Source organism: Notechis scutatus, chromosome 4, assembly GCF_049901735.1.
Source record: "Notechis scutatus isolate UNSWTSFEM ecotype Mainland chromosome 4, rNotScu1.2, whole genome shotgun sequence".
Lineage (NCBI taxonomy): Eukaryota > Metazoa > Chordata > Lepidosauria > Squamata > Elapidae > Notechis > Notechis scutatus.
The window spans coordinates 97462287-97485715 of record NC_142012.1 but is presented as its reverse complement, the minus strand read 5'-3'; the positions used below and the strand labels follow the sequence as shown (position 1 = coordinate 97485715).

At 38.8% G+C, this 23429-nt stretch overlaps 1 protein-coding gene across 1 annotated transcript; it reads right to left on the bottom strand.

Annotated features, from left to right (window-relative positions):
- Window positions 1-216: 216 nt before the first annotated feature.
- On the bottom strand, window positions 217-23176 carry FAS (Fas cell surface death receptor). The gene is made up of 10 exons (XM_087965676.1): window positions 23147-23176; window positions 18893-19001; window positions 13784-13921; window positions 12708-12819; window positions 8609-8685; window positions 6149-6220; window positions 4851-4909; window positions 3374-3398; window positions 979-1279; window positions 217-750 (listed from the first exon to the last, which is right to left on the bottom strand). The coding sequence occupies exons 1-9, from the start codon at window positions 23174-23176 to the stop codon at window positions 984-986; spliced, it is 918 nt and encodes a 305-aa protein (XP_087821802.1). The 3' UTR covers window positions 217-750; window positions 979-983.
- Between the last annotated feature and the right edge of the window lie 253 nt (window positions 23177-23429).

Sequence of the window (23429 nt, the reverse complement as noted above, 5' to 3'; positions counted from 1 at the left end):
GCTCTGTGATGAAGAAATGGTTGACAACCATGGTCTACATCAGGGGTCAGCAACCCGCAGCTCTGGAGCCACATGTGGCTCTTTCATCCCTCAGCTGCAGCTCCATCACTCAAAATGTGTGTCACAACTGCCAATGTATGACACCTGCCGGCACATGATTTATTGAGCTTTTTGACCCCAGTAGGCCAACCATGGATAAATCCAAGAAAATAAAAGTTTCAGAAGAAAACAGAATGTTTAATTCAAGTACAGATGCTAGTTTTGTGGCCACTCAGGAAATAGTCAAGCATGGGAAGGGTTTTGTGGCTCCCGGTGTTTTCTGTGGGAAACAGGTCCAAATGACTCTTTGAGTATTTAAGATTGCTGACCCCTGGTCTACATCATTGGAGATCTTCTATCTTTGTACATAGATTCTGAGCCCAGACACGATCCTGTAATCAGATGCTGCCCCCTGCTGAAACATGATCAATGTGCCACCGGCAAAAGTTTTGTGGAGGTTATTTTGTTTGCCTACACACCACATCATCATACTTCAGTTAGAAGAAGTCCTTTGTGAATTGTGTAATGCCTTCTGTTCTTGTAAAGCAGTGATATTGCAATTGACAAAGAACGCCTGAGGTAGCAAAGTGTAATTTTTGAAGGATGTTTGTCTGGCAACATTGCTGTATCAACTAGTCCTGTTGCTGATGTTATGCATGCCGAAATATGCCATGTCAACATAAACAGTCCAATCTGATCACATAGTGACATCTGGAAAACAAAACAAAAGTTGTTCTTTTCAGATAGAGGGCTGAAAAAAATGGGAATGTGAGGTCCATTCCCCAAAGAACCATCTGTTGAATCAGTCCTACTACATAAGAGTAGCAGAGTTGCTTGGTTATGAAATGGGTGGCATATAAATTTAATAATTAAAATAAAAACACAACTGTGGCTTTTATCAGAAAAGTCTTACATTTTGATAAGTATTTTAAAGATTACCTCTTTTAATCTTCTGGATGGCTCAATTTTCTCTCAATTAGTTCATTAATTTTATCAACTGCATCATAATATTTAAGTTCTTTCAGACAGGTGGTTAAAGTCTGAAGAGAACCTTTTATCCCATGCATTTCGTGCCAACGTTCCAGTAATTTTATTTTTTGTTCAGAAGAATCGTGTACATTGTCATGGGAGATCTCATCGATTTGAGCTGTACAAATACCCAATTTCCGAACAAGCTTTCTGACTTGGTTCACTTCCATATCACATACAATTTCAGGAATGTGAGGCTTCCAGTTAATATCTGCAAAGGAAAATAAGAACGGCATGCAATTATGATAATCAATTATGTACAAATGGGTAAAAACATTGTCTTCAATCAATATTAAGTGTAATCCATAGACATAAGGAAGTGAAAAGACATCACTCTAACAACCAAGGTATATATGGCTATATATTTAGCTAAATTTAAACAAAAATGGTTCCCAAACATAGAATGTATCACACAGCATAGACAATATAATCTCTTACAGTTTAGTTTCTAAGGGGTTCTAAAATAGAAAAAGGAGAAGTTAGAAACCTATTCAGTTTTTTTTAATGTTCTTCTTTTCTCTTTCTCTACTTGTGGTATTTTAATCCTTGTTAAATTTGCTCCATTAGTCTATTTTTCTTTTTATTATCATGTAGTACACAAACAGAGAGAGAGAGTGGGGGGGAGGGAGGGAGAGGGAGAGGGAGAGGGAGAGAGGGGGAGAGAGAGAGAGAGAGAGAGAACATAAGCACGGGTGTCAAACTGGCAGGCTGCAGGCCAGATGTTTCACATGCAGGCAGCGTCCACCCCAGCTCTGCAGAGGGAAAAAAATGTTGTGATACCTCATGTGACACCAGGAGTTTGACACCTGTGACATAGAGTATAAATATGGTGGAGATGTTAACATTAATTAATATTAAAACTTGTATAGATAACAAACACTTTTGGGGCAGGGAAGAAGAATGTATTGTTAAGGCCACGTTTTTTGCAAATGTAACATATAGCTGTTGAAACTAGACCATGAGGAAAGACGAACAATAGTAGCAGCAACAAAGCTAACGCTGGAGAAAATGCCTAATAAAGCTATAAAACAAAAACTTAAATATTTTCCAAAAACCTAATGCAAAGCTAAGAATTATTAGAGAAGACCCAACAGCAGTTTTTAAAATGCCCAACAAAGGACAGTAGCTAGATACTGTCACTGATGGCTGAAGAATGAGCTTAAAAGAATTCAAAGCAGTCTCTGACAGAAATACTTTTGAAATAATGTTTATCAGCTAATGAAGTATCAGAGGCAACTGAATAATAGAATATTTGCAGCAAAGGCCTAGATATAGCATTCCCATGTGTTCAATAAATAACATTGTGCCAGATTACAAACTTGAAAGCTATATTGGTTGGGACTTTCTGTGCAGCTTTCTTTCTAGATCTGATCTGGAAATGAGAATGGCATTTAGCAAGACAATGTCAGTGAAAGGAGAGAAAATTATGATAATCTTTGCTGAGCTGCAAAATGGGTATTAGATGCTGCATGTGGTTCATACTTTGCTCAGTGGGATAGTTGAGAGGAAGCAAATGCTTTATCTGGAGCAAATTCTAGAGCCTAGAACATTAAGAATACCAAGAATAGTAGCCATGTCCACGGAAGAACTGCAATGTCAAATTTAGCAAGCGAGCCAATTCATTTAGGGCTCGGAAGGACTTCTCCCTTGAGTTCATCTGGTCCCAAGTTGTAAATTATATTAGAAGGTCACCACAAGCCATGTATTAATTGAACTTAGAAAGAAAGTGGAAACCAATTCAATGCTAGAGTTATTTGCCTCTATCAAGCTAGAATAGCAAACTTGGATTGGAAAAAATCAATAGAATCATGAGATTCTAGCAAAGCATTACTAGACCTGTAGCCCTAGCCAAGTTAAGTGAGACGAACAACCCAATTACTACATTTTGCATCAATGAAAGACCATTCAGTACAGAGCAAATGTTAATAGAATAGAATAGAAGTAGAGTAGAATACCACTCCGTACAGTACAATACAATATGATACAATACAATACTTTATTTGCCTAAGTGTGATTGGACACACAAGGATTTGTCTCTTGTGTAGAAGCTCTCACTGTGCATGCAAAACAACAGGTAGAATGACATAACTGAGCTGTTACTATAGCCCAATAAAGCCCAAGCAAAAAAGCGTGTATATACATATACATATACATATACATATACATATACATATACATATACATATACATATACATACATACATACATACATACATACATACATACATACATACATACATATAGATATAGATATATATAAATAAATAAATATAATGCAATGATTGTGTTTTAGTTTTTTACGCACCTGGATACTCAATTTTCTTAAGTTCCTAAAAGGAAACAATTAAAAAAAGATGAACCAAATTCACACCACCAAGCTTTGTTTTCTTTTTTTTTCAATATTTAATTTTTATTAAAACTTTTAAACCAGAAAATTGAAGCTAACATAAATTAATAGAAAGTCAGGAAGAAGAAAGAAGAAATCAAAGAAAAGGGGAAAGGTGCAAGAAAAGGAAAAAGGTTAAAGAAAAACAGACAAGAAAGAATATGAAGAAGTGTCTTCCAATATTCTTAGTGCAAATTCTGTAAAGCAGATGGCACTTTTTATTAACACGAGGCAAAATATACCTTTTGCTCCCAAACGGTGAAGCTTCTTATCATATCTAAAGAACACTTCAGCAAAAGCAGCATATATGGATTGAATTTGATTTTATTCTTTGTAATAAAGGAGATGGGTCCTGATGTAACCAAACATTATCAAATAAGGGGTGGCTTTGAATTCACAGGAAATTGAAAACATTTAACAATTATACTTCATTCCCATCCATTTCATCGGATTTCCACATGTGTGTTTATTGGCCTGTACCCATGATGTTCAACTGATGACTTCTCTTTTTAATCAAATTAATTTTCAATTTGTGGTGAGGAAAGTAAATAAGCAACAAGAATCTCTACAGACTGGAACAGTTTATTGAAACAAGTACTAGTTTACATTCAGGAATAATTTTAAGTCAGGACTGTCCCAGCAGAGACAAAATGTCTGAAGTTAACGTCTCTATTTCGTTTTCTGGCATCCTATTTTATGCATGCACACATCTCTTACCCGTAAGTGAATGAGGTTACTAATGCACAAGTAAATGAGAAACAAAGTTCAAAATAATAACTATGGCCTTAAAATGTCACATCATTGAACAAAACAAGCAGCAAAGTTAAAAAAACAAACTCATTGCCTAAATACATAAATAAATAAACACATAAATAAAAAATAAATAAATACATACATACATACATAAATATATACATACATACATACAGGCATACATACATACATACAGGCATACAGGCATAGTAGGTACAGTATGTAGTTCAAAATTTTCTCAATGTCTGACAGAACCCATTTTTTTCTTGACAAAGAAAAGGGTATTACAGTTTTGGGATGTGTATGGAGACCCATGTTATTTTTATGGGGCACTTAGATAGCATGGTCATAGCAATGATTTTGACTTTTTGACCCTTCAGTAGATGTCCCTGCACAGATGATCATCTCTACTAAGTGGGTCTCACACCTTACCTCAAGGATTAGAAAGGATATCTGGAGGAAACCTCCTCCCCAAACCACTGGGCAATTTAAAGATAAGAACCACAAGGAAGCATTAGCAGTGGAAAAACACTATCATTAGGAGCTCGGACAGAAACTATTATGTACTTATTGGTTCAATGCCTTGGGTTAGTCTCTATCACCCTTCTTAGTTCTCTGGATTACTTCAAAAAAGGAGACTCACATATGATTCATCGTTAGGGCCCTTTTGATTTGGCTTCCTTTGAATTCTGCACCCTGGACCTACAAAGGAACACAAAGAATTATTTTCTAGACAGTCCTCAAATAACCAGAAATTGCATATTAGGAATGTGCTTATATTAAGTATGAAATGCAGTAATTTCATGTGAAATTTCTGGAATTTATGATGACTGGATTTCTTAAACTTACTTTTAATTTACTTCTATTTGACACCTTAAAATGGCCGGATGCTCAAAAAGGATGTTGGAAGAGGCACCCAAACATGGAACTGAGATGGTGTGTATGGCACTGGGATTTCAAGTTGCCAGTGCCTGACAAAGAGCCTGTGGCTGACTCCTATTTTTTAGGGATATTGTCTGTATCTAATTCCATCTTTTATTTAATGTACAAGCTACAAAATCTGGTTGGTGTAGTCTTGACACAATAAAGGTATACAAACATGACAGCTGGTAGAATAGGAGCAACAAGTATCTGACCCAAATTTTGTCTTCAAGCAAATATCTGCTGCCACATATGGGTGCTGGTGTACTTTGTTACCAGGCAGTGACAGTCTGCCATGAACTTTGGCGAGGGTGGATGGGAAGGAGAATGCTTGAGGGAAAGAGAAAGTAACTGCTGTATCTGCCTGAGACACTGCTTCAAAGCAACTTACGCTTGAAGTGACCATTCTGAAAACATCTTGGTTGAACCTGATTGGTTATGGGGGGATCAGCGATGGGAGGCAGTTAAGTCTGTATCTAATGTTGAACTTCAGGATTTTGGCATGCAATTCGCAGTTCTGGCATTACTGCAATACACTTGACTACTAATAAAATTAAAATCTTTCTCAACAAATGGAGCCAAGGATCATTTCTATTTAGAGGATAAAGTGCAGGCAGATCTGACAGTTGATTCAAATGCTGCCATGATAAATCTTCTATTCATTCCATAAGGGACCATACTTTTAAATCAGGTGATGCCAAAGGTTAGGATAAAGCGAGTAGACAATATTCTTGGATCCCCTTCAATTTGCTGTCCAAGATAAGAATTTTTTCTCTACCTTAAAGAAGAACCGTGACTTCCAAAATTGTTGAAACAATTGGATTTTAAATGTAGGATGAAAGCTTTGGGAGATAGTTGTTCCTCTGCATACTTGCTGACTTAAAAAAAAATCCAATAAACTTTATTTTAAATGTAGGATGAAAGCTTTGGGGGATAGTTGTTCCTCTGCATATTTGCTGACTTAAAAATAATAATAAAGTTTATACTGCATTTTTTTAAAGGAAAGTGATATCAACTTACAACAGCGCCACCATAAAATCAGTCCCACAATCACTGCAAGAAGCAGAATTAACCAAAGCCATCGCAAATTGTCTGTGAAGAAGAATAACATCACATTTTCCAATCCATATGGGTCAATTTGCAGGTTTTTGAATCTGTTCTGTTAAACAAAGCAACAAATGCCGTGCTAAAAATGGAAACAGAAACCACACCTGGCAGAATTGTAAACATTCCTTTGAATGAAACAGAATGAAACAGAATACAGGTAGCCCTTGACTTATACAGACAGAATTTGGGGCCAGAATTTCTGTTGCTAAGCAAGGGGGTTGTAAAGTGAATTGCTCAGTTTTGCATTAAGCAAAACACTGAAGTTGTTAAAGGAATCATGTAGTCGTTAAGCAAATCTGGTTTCCCCCATTGACTTTGCTTGTCAATCTGGGAGGGTCACCAATGGCAATCATATGAATCTGAGAGGCTGCTGCCAGTGCCCAAATTTTGATCATGTGGGCATGTTATGCTGGTTGTAAGTACGAGGACTGGTCATAACTCACCTTTTTCAGTGCTATTGTAAGTTCGAACAGCCACTTGTCAAGGTTCTAAGTCAAGGACTGATGGTATAATTAATTACCCATTTATACTACCATTTCAAACCATGAGCTTTTGCTAATCCCATGCTGATGTCCAATTATGTGCTGAACAGACATATAGTAGTGATAGTATACATTCTATAGCAGGGGTGTCAAACTCGATTTCATCTAGGGTTGTGTTTGACCTCGGGGAGCTGGGGTGGGCATGGCCAGGGCGGGCATGGCCAGCTCGACGTCACTTATGTTGGGGGCGCTTGTGGTGGCCTGAGTGCTCTTCCAGAGAAAATGGGCTCCCAAGCTCCGTTTTTGGCTGCAACAGTGACCCTTCCGAGCTCCATTTTCATTGGCACAGGCACCGTGGGCCAATCCTTCACTGCTTGCAGGCCAGACCTAAGCAACCCAAGAGCTGGTTCCAGCCCCCGGGCCTTGATTTTGACACTCCTGTTCTATAGGTAAGATCTCTTTTGACTTGAACTAATTTTTGATGATTTCATGGGCATATCCTAGACAGTTATAACGTTGCTCAGACTCTATAGACATACTCAAACTCTTTGGAAGATGAAGCAAGTTTGACAGTGATTCTTCTGACGATTGGCCAAGTATCTGCAAAATCCAGATACTTAGTGAAATCCAAATTTGGGCGTTCACCATGTGGGTGTTCACCTTGACAAGCGACTGTTCGAACTTACAATAGCACTGAAAAAGGTGAGTTATGACCAGCCCTCATACTTACAACCATGGAAAGAGTCATGGAAAGAGTCATTTAACTCTTAATAGATTTTAAATTGTTTCAAAAATGAGTACTAGGTCAAAACTGTTTGCTTCCATTCGATTCACCCGGGCTGAATATTCAGCAAAAATAACGAGGGGCCAGATTTCTGCAATTGTCAATGATCAGAAGAGGAATCAAAGGGAGGTGAGATGGAGGTTGAACCTCAATAAATATTTATTTATGCAAAGTGTTATTCAATGCTTACTGATATTGAAGAGTGGGTTTGATGCCTTCTGGGAAAGATTGATAAAGGACCCAGGCTTCCATCCAAAGAGAAGAGGCAGCACAACAATTGATCAATTCTGCCTTCTCCTCACTGCTTGGTCATTCCAGTGGTCTTTAGTGGGAAGCCATGTTGGAAGGCACCCCTGTCTTCAGACTGGCAGAAGTCTATCCAACACCAGATTTAATCCAGCACAAGATTAGATCCAACCATATTATTCAATTTTAGAGACAAACTGATTTTGGACTCCATTACTTTCCTGGTCCCCTTTGCTTGCTAAGTAGATGAACTGAAAGGAAGTAACAGCAGAGAAAGTGTTTTGGGCAGACTAGCTGTTAGAGTTTCAATGAGCTGAAACATGGCCTTGCATACGTTCAAATCAGGTTCTTTCCCATGGGCTTCAACAGGGAGGAGTATCAAACAAACTCAAGATGAAAGTTACAATCATTAATCAAAGACCCTTTACATGAATCACAAAAAGAGGTGAGGTTTCTGTGGTGGTCTCTCATGGAAAAAAGACACAACGCAAGGTTGTCCCGGGATGAGAGCCCAGAGTGAACTCCGAAACCCTCTTTTATTAGAAGCAATTTTTGTTAACGTCCTATCACAAACGCATTACATCACACAACATGCACTGATCATTCGCATAAAGCGTACAAGGCTGCAAAGTTAAGCTTGTTACAGTTCTGGTTTAGAAATGGCAACAATTTGTCCTTGCTCCTTGCTCCGTGTTCCAGCCAACCTCCGCAAGGCTCCGTTGTCCTAGCACGTACACAAAGAACAAAGAATCATAGATCCCACAGGTTTCCATCATGTAGTTGTGCTGCCACAACCTCCTCAATTACCCCTTCCTTTCTGGAGCATTAATTAAACATTGTTCATTAATCAAATCAAGTTACCTTTTGCGCTATCTTTTTTCCCACAAACCGTGTTTTGTGTTGGGGTGCAGTCTTTTTCAATGATCCCATTTTCACACCTTCAAATAAAAAAGTGAATAATAATGAAGAGGTCCAATCAGAGAAAGCTTTTCATCTAATCAAATGCTTTCTTCTTGAATTTTGGTGAATTTTGCAGTCTTGATGGATCGAATTGGTGAGAGGTACAATGAAATGCTTGCTGACAAGGAAGGTTCCCGCAATCTCCCACAATGTGTGGAGAGAGATATATATGAAGAAAAGAAAGTGAAGACTGTACACTCTGCTTGTGTTTGCCTTCTCAGCTTAAAAAAAAAGTTCTGGGCATCTAGAATCAACCTTAGGATTTGGCTTATCCTGTCAGTTGCTGATATGAGTCAAGAGATTTGGTGGTGTATAAATTCAATAAATAGATAAGTAATGTTTATTTATAAAAGTTACATCAGAGCCTTTGCCATAAAATATGTTACATTTAAATTTACAAGAAGGAACTTGCAACGCTCAGAGAAGAGGCATGTGATAACCCATGACTATTAAAGATACTGAGCTTGTCAGCTGGAAAGCTGACAGTCCAGGTTTGAGACCCGAGTGCTGCGTAAGAAATGGAGGTGAATTCCCATTTCTTGCTCCAGCTTCTGCTCACCTAGTGGGTTTGAAAGAATGGAAGTGCAAGTAGATAAATAGGTATCACTTTGGTAGGAAAGTAACAACATTCTATGTCCATCAGCATATAATCATGCTGGTCACAGGATCACTGACATTCTTCAAACAATGCTGGCTCCTTTGGCTAAGAAATGGAGATGAGCACCTTCTCCTCAATCCAGAGTCAGATTTTATGTCACGGATAAGATCAGGTGACATATCTGGAATTTCCCAAAATGGAACCATTCCAGGTTTCACATGACAAAAGAAAAGAGGAAAATTCAGATTATGCCAATGGGAAATCTTGTCAGATTTTACAATGATACAGTTGAATTTGTACATTGAATAATATGAATCAGAAAACTGATTCCAATTTGATTTAAAACTTCAAACTGAAGCATGACATTGGTTTGATTTGATTCCGACTGCTGATTTGGTGTAGGAAAATATGCCTTTGTGTGTGTGCAGAGGTATCTCACTCAATCCATCAATTAGAATAAATTTTGTCCAGTTCAATCACCTGGTTCATTTTAATGAAGTTGTCTTTCACTTTAATCTCCATCATAACTATTTGCACAGCTGTAGATATGGGTAGTCCTTGACTTACGATCCCTTGGAAGTTATAAAGGTGCTGAAAAAACTGGTTTATGATTGGTCCTTGAATTTGACTGTTCAGTGCCCCATGGTCATGTAATCAAAATTTGGCAACCAGCATGCATTTAGGGCATTTGCAATGTCCTGAGGTCACATGAATTCTATTTACAATCTTCCCAGAAAGCTTCTAACAGACAAAGTCAATGGGGGAAGCTGGATTTGCTTAACAATTTTGTGATTTGCTTAAGGATTTCAGCAAAAAAAGTCATAAGCTAGGCATGACTCGCTGAATGTGAGTGCTTAGAAATAGAAGTTTCAGTCATATTTGTGGCCATATGTGAGAACTACCCAAATAACCTTTTTTCAAACAACAATTCAACAACCCAAAACCACAGACTCGCCTAAAATAGTAAAACACATGACACAAAAGTGAGATTAATTCTCAACCATAATGCGCCTCCTGGTGTTTGATAAGTTATTGTGCATCTTCTGTCCCAGAGGTAATGACAGATTGAAGGAGGCATCTCGCAGAATCTCATAAAGTCTACTGTTCTTGGGGATTTAGAAAAGACATTAACATTTAAGATTTAGAGAAAGTAAAGCAGTAGTTATGAGAGATAGAGAGAGAGATAGAGAGATAGAGATAGATAGATAGATAGATAGATAGATAGATAGAGAGAGAGAGAGAGAGAGAGAGGCACTAGTGTTATACAGTGGAGTTGAAGAATTACAATACGGAGAGTATTAGATGATTATTTTATATCATGTACACTAGTCTAATATAATAGAAGATGCTGAAGGAAAACCTAGTTATTCACCTTATCAGAAATGCCTATAGAAGTAGAAGGTCTTAGTCAGAAAAAGTACCTAGGGCCATCTACCTATCTTACAATCTTCCCATGTGGATAATACATATATCTGAGAGTATAATTATTATAGAAAGTTACTTTTATATGGCTATGGCTCAATTTTCATGACTTGCAAGTACATCTTAATGCTTCAAACATTTAATTTTGTTCAAGTTCTGATTTCTTGATAGAATTTTTTTTTTATCATATGACTGTTGAAATACTGCAAAAGCCATAAGTGTGGGGCCTGGTTCTGCAAATACTTGTTCAGCTTTTTGGGAAGTCTGAATAATTGTGCTAAATGTGTGGATATCAAAGTTCCTAACCCATCTGCTTCAGTCTGTGGAGATTCTCAGTCATCCAGGTCATAGTTGTCTCAAAGATGCTTTTTTCAAAAGGCAACTGGACTGTGTTTTTCCTTGAGGAAAAATAAAATGTTTTGCTTCTCATCCAAGAAACTTCATCAGTTCTGGCGCAATGGTGGGGGTGATGGAAGGATGGATTCTGACTGGATGGGGTGGGGTTGGAAGGATCATGTTTCTTTGCAGTCATCTGGTCATTATGTCAGCTTTGGAAGGCATATTAGCACCAGAAGCTTCCACGCTGCCATCTTCTTGAGCGTGGGAAGATGGGAGTGGGGAATTTCATGGAACGTATGTGGTTAGACACAATAGCATTCTTCTTTAGAATCAAGGTCATGTAGTTCCTGCACCTGGCTGAGGAGTAGTAGAAGGGACGTCTCAAGTTGGGATGGATGGTGATTGGGGCATGTGAATGCAATGAGGAATGCAGGGGGTGGATTTGTAATATTTTACTTATTGGAGGGAAACCCGGGACTTTCAGATTCGGGATTTCCCAGATGTGCCAGTTTATTACTCTAATAAAAGGGAACTTTGAGAACATGTCTGGTTCGGAGTTATCTGTTGGAGTCCAGTTTTTCTGGAATACTGATACATTAGCTGAGAGCTCTTGAGGCCACTTGGGGATTTATCAAGGTGCACTCAAGGTCACCTATATCAGAGTGCAAATGGGGGTGGAATCTTTTGAAACTGCTGGAAGGACTGGAAGCAGCCCTCTCTCAACAGGGGAAGGCATAAAACACTACCTATCTCCTGTCTACCACACAGTCCTTTCAGCAGTTCCAAGAAGATTCCAACTAATCCTTCCCCCACCATCTTGCCAGAACCAATGAAGCTTCTTGGGTGAGAAGCGAAACATCTTCTTCCTAAAGGAAAAAAAAAACCAGCCCAGTGCCTTTTGAAAAAGCATCTTTGAGGCATCTGCTTGAGTTTCCTTACTATTTCCCTTTTCTTCCTCTAATGATTATAGGCAGCTGGAGGTCATCCTCCACATTTCCATTTCCTTGTCTACTGGTGCTTCCTGCCCCTCTCTCCCAAATATTTTCAGGTTTCTTAGCCCTCCCTCCTTCAGCCTGAGAAATGCAAGGGATGAAGAAGACCTCCATCTCTTCGGAAGCTTATATATTTCCTCTGGTATTCCTACCTACCTCTTCCTGATTGAATAAGATCCTTACTATCCTCACCTGATTGAACAGATTCTTCCCAATATCAAAGCCTGATAGAGAATAGCCAAATTTCCATTGACTCAGAAAGGGGAAAAGAAATGGTTTAGATATTAAATCCTAGGGGAGACACACAATTATGGAATATGTGTGAGTGTTATGTGGATGTGACATGTCTATTTATCACGGGGTGTCAAATTGGTGGCCCACAGGCCAGATGTATCACACACATGCCACACCCACCCCAGCTCTGCCAGAGGGGGAAAAAAAGTCATCATACGTGACGTGGTGAGTTTGACACCCGTGATCTATCAGATTGATTTCTGAGTTCTGCAATAAGAAATCTTTCTAGGACTTCTTGTTCGCAATAAGCAATACAAGAGGTGAACCTTCAGGTAGATTGAACAGAGATAAATTGTCACATCTGCACTGAAATATATGAGTATCTAGTTTTGTCACTCTTCGTAGGTGTACTTACTGATCACATTTCTCACAGTGGTGGCACGGCTTAGGAGAATTGCAAAAGAAACCAATCCTACACCTACATTTTACATTCTGGGTGATGGTACAGTTTTGTTCAGTTTCCATCCCTAAAATAAACGGAAATATTTTGTTATTCAAATTTTTTTAAAAAAAAAACAACATCATTTTTAAATGCCTGCCAAGCTTTGAAGACTATGCACCCTCTCGAGGAAAATAATACTCTTCTTCAAATTCATGAAAGAATTTCAAACAAAAGACATAAGGTTATTCTTTGCACAGCCACTGGCTGTGTAAAATGTAATAGATGTTTGACTGAACATTCAGAGAAACTCTTAAATCCGAAACACGCCACCCACAAAGCCAATGTCTACTTGAAAACATGCCTGTGTGGTTGGAAAAATATCTCATGAAGGTTCTTTAACTCTGTACTTCCTGCATCAAACCAGGGCTTGAACAAAGTGGTTTTCAAATTGGTTTCCAATTCTGGGATTGTCAGGTTTTTTAAAAATGCTAAAGTCTGCACCAAACATCAGTGACTCCAGACTGTATTTCTTTCCAGCTATCATACATCACTACACAAACCAGAGGTGGTATTCAGCAGGTTCTGACCAGTTCTGGAGAACCGGTAGTGGAAATTTTGAATAGTTCGGAGAACCGGCAAATACCACCTCTGACTGACCCCGCCCCCATCTATTCTCTGCCTCCCGAGTCCCAGCTGATTGGCTGGGTCTTCTTTTGTTGCCCTGGACAGGAGAATGGAGCTGGAAAGCAGGTTAGTGGGGTAGGGAGGGAATGGGGATTTTGCAGTAACCTTCCCCCAGGAGTGGGGAGGGAATGGGGATTTTGCAGTATCCTTCCCCTGCCACGCCTACAGAACCGGTGGTAAAAAAATTTGAATCCCACCACTGACACAAACATGCTTACAGGTTTTTAAGTTGTATTCAGAACAATCTATTTTGCTGTTGGTGTTCACAGATATTGGCAGCTTGTGAGGGCCAAATGAACTAAATATCATTTTCTCCTGTGTGAAATACATTGAGATCGAAATAACATATTGTTGATCATACATACCGTGTTCTGCATCACAGTAATTACATCGTAGGCAAGTAGTTATATAATTGTCTTTATCCATATAATCTTTACCCTCAGTGCAAAGTTTGCAATTTTTTTTAGGATTCCTTGTGCAATCTAATGATTTGGCAACAGAACCTGTAAAAGAAAATGCTTCAGAAAAGGCCAGTAAAATCCTTCTGATTAGGAACATGGCAAATTTTGGCCAGGGGAGGCATTTGAAACATGGAGAACATCCTGTAAGAATTTTCATAGATTAGTCACTGTGAAATCCATAGGTAACTACAAATGGTACTATTATTGATGCGACTGTTCCGTCTACTAGTCTATCAACAGGACTTCTGTACTATCAGCTTACATATTATGTGTCTCAGCCCTATGAGTAAAATTAGATGAGCAAAATGACTGATATAATAGCTTTGGGTACATTATTCTTTATCAAGATAGGTTATGGTTACAGAGTCTTGTAAGTTCTGCCTATGTTTTCCCTGCCTTCTGCCTTATGACCCAAGGAGTTGGGGCAGTAGTCAGTCTGAATCACCATGGTGTAGGTATAATGGTGCAGAGCTAGGTGTGGAAAGACCTTAGGCACAGAAACTATCTAAGTGAGTTTGGCACAGTCATCCTCTCTTACCCTTGGACTGAGAAGCTACAATGGCCCTTGGGTATATTTTCAAAAGATGGGGAGGAACAGCTGCAATTAAGGCAATCCTTAAATTAGAAATACCTCATCCCATGGAAGGAATGAAGGCGTGGAAAACACCTCAGAAGGGACTTTCCCTAGTTCTCTGGAAAGTAAAGGCAAGGTGAGAGATACGTTTTTAGATTTGCAAGATTCTGCTACTGTAACTGTTGAGGTATTCCCCTTTAGGAGAATGAGTGCACTCAGGGAAATGTAGTGAGAGTGATGTTGAATAACACACAACCAGCATACAGATACACTAAATAGTAAAATGTAAATTTTACTTCCAGTAAACAGGTAAACAAAGTCTAACAAACAGTCCAAATCATACACGGTCAAAGCAGTTAGTATCAGTCCAGGGATAATCCAAAAACAAAGTCAAGTATCATAAACAAAGTTCAGTAAATGGAGTTTGCTACCAGTTGCAAGACTCACAGCAATCCAAGTAGAACGACGATCAGGCAATACGGCAAAACAGGAAATGCAAGAAGAAAGAAACCAGGTTTCTGGCTCCATCTTATGGCCGTTGGAGGAACCTCAGCCAATCACAATTACAGCATTCTCTTAAAGATACAACATTAAATTACTATCCTGGTTTATTTATTTCCAACCCAACTGTTAGGTGACTATCATTCCTAACAGTAACCTTAAAGAAAGGTAGTATTAGTACTCATGGTATTGGTTCCCTATCTGGACTACCTCAAAAGATTGACAAAAGTTGAAAAACATATGTCTACCAACTTGCAATGGACTAGGATGGTAGACTATGGTAGACTATGATCACTGAGTCCTTCAGTGGCCTTCATCTTGCAATTCAAGCAGGGGTGGGATCCGACCAGTGTAACTACCGGTTCGGTGATTTTACATTTTGCATGTGCATGCGTGCTTCACGTATATCATGTATATAGTCATCAGCTAGCTACCTGGACAGATAAGCAGCGCTGCGCGCAGGTGCGCAGTGGTTGAAAAAGCCCTTTTTTCCTGCTTTTTCAACTGTAGCTGTGTCGCGCAAAGCAGCTGTGGTTGAAAAAGCAGGAAATAAAGGTCAGGTAAGAGGCCAGGCGGGTGGGCAGGCCAAAACAGCAGCAGACATAGAACCGGTTTGATGTATGCTCTCTGTCTGCTGCTCTTCAGAGCAACCGGTTCTACAGAGGTGGACAGAACCAGTAGAATCCCACCCCTGAATTCAGGCTGTTAACATTCATTAATTCATTCATTCATTTCCTGGTCTGCTCTGTTTAGAAAAAAATATCCATGTTTTTCCTTTTCTAAACATGCCTCTACTGGGGCTTAATCTAAGACACAGAGGCATTCTGAGAAATGAAAATGATACTTCAAACTAATACATTGTTTAGTGCTTGCTTCCCATTTATTATTTTAAGAATATGCATTTGAAAGAAACAACATCTGTAGAAAAATGGAGTTTTGCAAGCCTCAAGTGAGAGTACAAGTCTGAGAATGTCCCCTTCTTGACCATTTTGGATTTCCTGACTCACTTGGATCTATGCACAATCATCTAATGGAATACATTGTTGGAAGAAGGCTTATTAAATACATGGGGCTTAAACAGCTTACTTGTTAGTATCTTATTTGACCACATGACTTAAACTAAGTTTGCAAAAGAAGATTTACTTATATATTTTCTTTTAAGAGGATTGTGGGAATGACACTTTATCCACTAGGATGAAAAGTGAGTATGACGGTCTTCTCATTTACTTCCTATTCCCATTTCCTTGTCAGGAGACAACATGTGACAACTTGTTGCAACCACTCTTTGTGGCCAACTCACCATGGCTAACTCAACACAGACAACTCACCATGGCCAACTCAACACAGACAACTTGCCATGGCCAAGTCACCATGGGACAATGTGCCATAGGACAATTTAATAATTGAATTTAATTATTTAAAATAAATAAAAATTATTTTAATTTTTGTCATTCACATTTCATTCTGTCCCTCCTTTTGCATCCTTTCTTTAATTATTCTATTCCACCATTTCTTTGATATTAGCATAATTCTTGTCCTGCTCTAAGTTGCCCCGTAGTGAGTTGGCCATGGCAAGTTGGCTGCAGCAAATGGTCATAGACCTGTCAGGAGAACAGAAGAGAAAAAAAATGCGGCCACCAGCATGCTTCTCTCTCCATCTTTACATTCCATTCACAGCACTACATATTTATGTTGTGTGTTAATGTTTCAGTGTTTTGAGAAAAGCTTTGAACTGTCTTAAGGAGCGATTCCTCAAAACGTTTGCTTCAAGAAAAACCAAACATAGGTGATCAGGTTGAAGCAATGCCACACTGTCTTCAGTCAGAATGAGAGATTGCATGTGTGCATGAATAGCATAAATGAGCACTGAGGGAGGGGTGGGGTAGACAATAAAGATGGAAGTTGTGGCATTAGAGCCCTGAGTAAATATTAAATATTTTGAGACACATTTCCCCTGTAGTATATCAGTCAAAGCTCATGAGAAAGACAGATATGGAGCTGCTGCAGTTCTCTGGAATGGTTAAATGTTCTGATGCTCTGAGGAAACACCTTGATAGTCATTAAATAAACAAGGATAATGCTGGCAGGGGATGCTTCTCTTCTGGTGCTATGAAGAGAAAGAATGAGAAGATAGAGCGGCAATAAATAGCTCTTTTTATAAAGAAGGCCAGTCTTCTAGTTAATATAATCAAAACCACATGGCAGACTTTTGATTGTGCAAAGTACACCATTGTGGTACTGTTCAGCTTTCAGGCCGTCTCATCGCCACTAAATGCTCTCCAGGATCTTCGCTAGAAACTTGGCTATGGCTAAATTGAATTTCCAAGTTTTTGTCCTTAAAGTAACTTAGGCTATGTTATTATTTTAAAAGGTTTCTTTTTGTGTGAGCTGCCTGAAACTATAGAAAAGTCAAAAAGCACAGCTTCCTTATTGCTGTGTCAATAAGTACTTTCTTCCAATCCCTGAAGCAATATAAAAATATTGCAACACACTTTGTGCTGTGCTCGCTAGACCAAACCTTATCCTGCCTCAGTGACTAAGTCGGTAATGGGTGTTGCTCTTACAGAAGTAATAGGGATTAACTTGAGGAAAGTGATGAGTGGAGCCTCCAGATATTATTTGCTGGTAGGAAAACAACAGCAAAAGGAATCACTACTCCATTAGTTGACTGAAAATAGAAGATTCCTTGTAATTATGGACCATGGAGGGAATTTTAACTCCCATTCTACTAAACAGAAATGCATTTCAACTGTTGAGACCCATCCTGGCAAGATCTGAAACTAAGAAAGCAAGGCAGAAGTACACAGAGGATGCATATGAGCAGCCCATATGGAGTCGCCCTGTGTTTTTTTTTCTATTTAACTCTTGCACTTGGTGAAAAATATGTTCAGAAGACTTTTATAGTCCAATGGAATAAATAGAGGATATGGATGAGGTCTGCATGCTATTGGAATATAGTTTCATTAGGATTTTGCTTTAGCTAGACTGGTTTTTTCTCAACCTTGGCTGCCTGAAGAAGTGTGGATTTTGTTAGGAATATAAGTCACCTAACAGGTATTTGGGTTAGAAATATATAAACCAGGATAGACATTTTAATACTGTCTCTTTAAGAGCAATTAGGTGTGGTTTCTCACACGGTCACAAGATGGAGCCAGAAACCTGGGTTGTCTTAGCTTTAGTCTCAGAAGAGAGTGTGAGTGTATCTCTGTTTCCTTCTGTTGGAAAGTATTGCCATTCCTCCATTTTTCCTAATTGACTGATATTCATGGATTTGATGTAAGTCTGATACAGAACTGCTTTTGACGCAGGACTTTGTTATTGGATTATCCCTGGATTGAAAACTGACTGATTTACCTGAGAATGACTTTGGACTGTATTTTGAACTTTGCTTAAACCTTTCTGGAAGTAAAAACCCACTGTATAGTGTATCTGTGTGCTATGTGTGTATTATTCAAACACTTCTCTCAAATACGTCTCCCTGTATGCGCTCATTCTCCTAACGGGGAATTACCTCAACAAATTTCAACTCCCCCGAATTCTGCAACCAGCCTCGAAAACTGGAGAGTTTCTGCAATCACAGAAAGTGGAATGCATCATGTTATTTTGCAACCCATCACTAGGACCCGAGCTTTAAACCTGGCAACTTGAAAATGTTGGGTTTCAACTTCTACAATATGGAGCCAATATTGAGGAACACCAAACTGGACAATGGTGCATCAATGAATCAGAGACTGGCCTGCTCATCTTTGCAGTGGAGACCTATTGCTGTTGGTGACCTCTGCCTTCCAACTAATTTCATGCATTCTCAAAAGCACCTCCGAGTCATCCTAAAAAGAGCACATCTTAATAGCAAAATAATCACAAAATCCAGATTTCATCTCACCTTTCCATAGTGACATTAATCTTTTTTTTTTCTATTTCTCTTTGATCATACTTACCAGGCTTACAAAAGTCACAACAGATACCATTGAATTCATATTGCCCACTGTGACAGTTCTGGTTAGAACCACTATTGTGTAAGGATCTGGCAGCGGTTAAATCAAGAATCTGTAACGGAGAGGAAAACAAAGTATTATTGCATTGTAGTTTTTGGTTTTAGAGACTATTAGAGATGATTAGTGCTGTGTTACTAATTGTACTCTGTGTCAACTATCTCTAAAGTTATTTTGGAGTTCCTTAGCAGAGTTAATAAGAAACAGAAAAATGAGTGATATGAGCAGATGATAAGAACACTGATATAAATAGGATGATGGCTACAATGATTCTGATGGCATTATTTCATTTATTAATTTCAGGCTACTCAACTCCAAAATGGCTCTGGGCACTTTCACAAGTTAAAAGAACATGATATAAGATAACAACTATCCCAAGAACAGAAACATGCTTCAATACCATTTTCCAGGTTAATGGGAACTCCCAGGTTAAAAAATACATACAAATATACATAAAAGCTATGCTGATTTGTGTATTGGGGGGATCTTTCAATTTCTGATGTAATCCTGAGAGCACACCTCTTTTTTGCTGTAAAGAATAAACAGGTTGTAATTTCCTGCCTTGTGAGATAATAGCACCGGGGGTGTGTGTGTGTGTGTGGATTTCAGCATTTGGCTTTGCCATTTCATGGTTTGCCATACACATTGTACCCAAAAAGTGTCAAACTCAGGAAATCAGGAGTCCAGGCGGTTCAAATGGATATAGGTTTATTGTGTGCTAATGCCTTCTACAAAAATCTGAACTACTAATGGTCAAAGCCAATTGGCAATTGATAAGAGTCAGTGGAATTCAAGCTGGGCTGGACTTAGATCTGTTCGCATGAGGGACTTGAGACTCATTCATTTGATCCCTCCCTTGGGTCCAGTGTGGTCATCTGGTATATCAATGCCCAAGGAACAGATAGGCTGGTAGCTCCTGACATGAGGGTAGTCAGTCTCTAGGACAGGGGTCGCCAACCTTTTGGAGCTCAGGGGCCACCAAACTCATAATTTTAAATCCCACAGACCATTAATATGAATTTTGACTGATGGTGGCTTGCTGATGTTTTCCCAGGGTCTCTGCAGAAAGCAGCAGAGACCCTGGGAAAATCCCCAAAAAAGTCTGCAGAAAAATTCCCCACCCTGTTTTCCTACCTATCGATCATTCTTTATTTGGGATTGCAGGATACTGTCTCCAGCTCCATTCTCAGGGTGGGTGGGTGGGTGGGTGGGTGAGAGAGAGAGAGAGAGAGAGAGAGAGAGAGACTTCTGGCTTCATGCAAGGAAAGCAGCAGAAGTCTTTCTTAATTGGGGGGTGCTTTGGGGGTGACATTTTTCTGCAGACCACCAACATTTTCTCGCAGACCACCAGTGGTCCCTGGCCCACTGGTTGACAACCACTGCTCTAGGATATTCTGAGATGGCTCACTGTGGAGACCAATAATGAACCTTATAATAAACAAGGACAAGTTTTAGTCCTTAAGTAGTATGCTGTGCATATCCTTACAAAAAAGTGCTTCAACATATGTAGAGCACATATGAAAAATTGGTTTCTGGATCATTAAAGTAGCTGCATCTTTTCCCAGGATAATATGGCTTTGAAAACAGTCTTCCACTATCTCCATATTATTTTTATTTGTCAAGCGATTTTAAGATAACAGGTATGTATAAACATAGTTATGAATACATGAAATGGATACATATAAGAGAAAAAAAACCAATAGGACAGGGATGGTAGGCACGTTGGTGCATGCCCCCTACAGACCTCTTAGGAAAGGGGTGAGGTCAATAGTAGACAGTCTAAGGTTAAAATTTTTGGGATTTGGGGAAGAAACCACAGAGTCAGGTAGAGTATTCCAGACATTGACCACTCTGTTGCTGAAGTCGTATTTCCTGCAATCAAGTTTGGTGCGGTTAACCTTGAGTTTGTATCTATCGTGTGCTCTTGTATTGTTATGGTTGAAGCTGAAGTATTCATTGACAGGTAGGACATTGCAATGTATGATTTTATATACTATACTTAGATCTGACCAAAGGCGGCGTAGTTCTAAGTTTTCTAGATCTAGAATTTCAAGTCTGGTGGCATAAGGTATTCTGCAACGAGTAGAGGAGTAGAGAACTCTTCTTGTGAAATATTTCTGGACTTTTGAAAGATTACTCGGGGGAGGAATATAAAGGAAGTGGTTTTGCATTCACATGCATGCAACTCCACCCAGAAACAGTTTTTCAGTAGCAACAGCCTGGAAAAAAAAATCTGGCTGTTTTAATTATTTGAAAAGAAATGCCAAACATTTCTTCCCAAGGGCTTGCATAGTCCTTCTTCATAAATTCTGTGTCCTTTGGCCATGTATTTATTCCCCCATGTATTCTCCTTTCAGATCTTTGTGTGTTTATTCTAGCAGTATTGGAGGTAGGTAAGTGTACACAGCACATTCTGTACAAATTCATCCTTCTGGGATGTCTGGGCCTGAGGGATATGATTAAAGTATGAAGACAATGGCCATAGCAGTGCGATGAAGCTCACTCATTTTTTCCCCTATTCCTAGCACCATCATGGACATCATTTTGAGCCCTGCATTCCTCAGTCAACAGGCTAACACAAAATTCTTTCTTTCTTTCTTTCTTTCTTTCTTTCTTTCTTTCTTTCTTTCTTTCTTTCTTTCTTTCTTTCTTTCTTTCTTTCATTCATTTAAACACGATCTCTTTTATTTTCTCATGTAAGGTGAAGTTAAGCTGAGAACTGTTCAGGTATAAGAGCTTTCCTTCCCACAGAATGTCAGGTAATTTGTTAGGATGGGGCTACATTATTTCAAAGTAGGGAGAAGTTGGTTAGATAGAAATGCATTTCTGAATACTACACTGCTCCTCTGAATAGAAACCTCCTTTCTCATAAAAATCTAGTTCATCCAAAAAAGCTTCCCAGGTGTGCTACTTTGTTTAAAACTGCAGGGACTTTTTCACATGAAAGATCAGTTAAAAGTTTCACATTTGAAATTAGAATTGGTTGACCAGAAACAGCTAAAATAAGGTGAAGAATGGGAACCACTGAACCAAAAAAGATTAAAAGGTACTTTCTTGTCAACTTGAATTTAACGGCACATCCTCAGAACTGGTAGTGATATTTTTTTATATCTTTCCTATCCAAAGAATTAATTTAAAAAAAAAGGAAATTAGCATGGTAAGCAATTAAAAAGACCTTCAAAATTTTATAGCTTTGAATATCCTATGCAGACAGAATGTGCAGCACCTTAAACAGGAACCTTCAGTATTGTCATGCCTCTGAAAGATATTTTGCCAAGATGCAGGATAATTTAAAAAGTTTCTGTGTATGAGAATGAACTTAGAATGGCATCTTAAGTTATTGCAGTTGAAATATTTTAAGGTTTTAACCTCCTGGTGGATCAAAAATCGTCAAATGATTTTAGTTTGCTGGCAATTGAGGTAATAAAGGCAATTTGATATATTGCCTATATCTGACACTCTGTAAATTTCTACTTCTACAATTGAAAGAGAAAAAGCTTTAATTACCTCTTCCTGAACTGAACTACACAGAGACTTCTTAGTGCCTTTCTTTTCTACTTAAAAATGCAACATGTTTTTTTGTGTACAAAGTTACCACTCTTGTTAAAAGCAACAGATAGAATAATTTCAACTACATGATAGGTCAAAATCTCAAAGATGCTTTTTTTCCCCCCCCTTCAAAAAGCAACTGGACTGGGTTTGTTTGTTTGTTTGTTCATTGAGGTAGAAAAAGAAAATGTTTTACTTCTCATCTGAGAAGCTTCGTCAGTGGTGATGGCACAGGGGATGGCACATAACTCACAGTTATGACTGGAATGGAAAGATTGTAAACTCGCCCTCCATTCAGTCAGAACCTATCCTTCCATGCCCCCACCATCCAGTCAATCAATCAATCAATCAGTCTCAACCTTCCGTACCTATCCCCCCACTCCTGCGATCAGAACTGATGAAGCTTCTTGGATGAGAAGCAAAACATTTCCTTCTTCTCCCTCAAGAAAAAAACAAATGAATAGTCAGGTTGCCGTTTGAAGAAGAAGGGGGGAGGGAAAGCACCTTTGAGACAACAGTGACCCGGGGTGCCTGAGAGAAATTCCACAGACAGATATGTCAAAAGGAGCAACTGAATTTCTGCTACCAAAATAATACCCCTCAGGTGAACTCTTTTGGGTAGAAAAGCTCTACATATGGATAAATACTTACCGGGGAGATGAAAAGCAGTAGCTGGAACATGTCTTCAGGATAGCTCTTAAGCTAAAGTGAAAGCAAAACGAGGAACTGTGTTACCAGAATGAAACATTTGTTGTTATTGGTGTAGAAGACCAACAAGACAACACCTTCCTTTTTTTCGGTGCTTCTAGGGGAGGGAAATTCCATTCTGGCCAACAGTACTATCAATGCAAACAAAGGAATTCACCCATGTACCTAAGCAGAAACAGGTTTCTTTGCTAGGTACATGGGTGAATTCCTTTGTTCTGTTGGCTGA

Excerpts from the sequence above, each read along its gene's own strand:
- FAS (XM_087965676.1), bottom strand. The coding sequence starts at position 23,176 with ATGTTCCAGCTACTGCTTTTCATCTCCCCG. Across the intron at positions 19,002-23,146 it reads TACTGCTTTTCATCTCCCCG|ATTCTTGATTTAACCGCTGC; the intron begins GTAAGTATTTAT and ends TCTCCGTTACAG. Across the intron at positions 8,686-12,707 it reads CACTGTGAGAAATGTGATCA|GTGTGAAAATGGGATCATTG; the intron begins GTAAGTACACCT and ends TTTTATTTGAAG.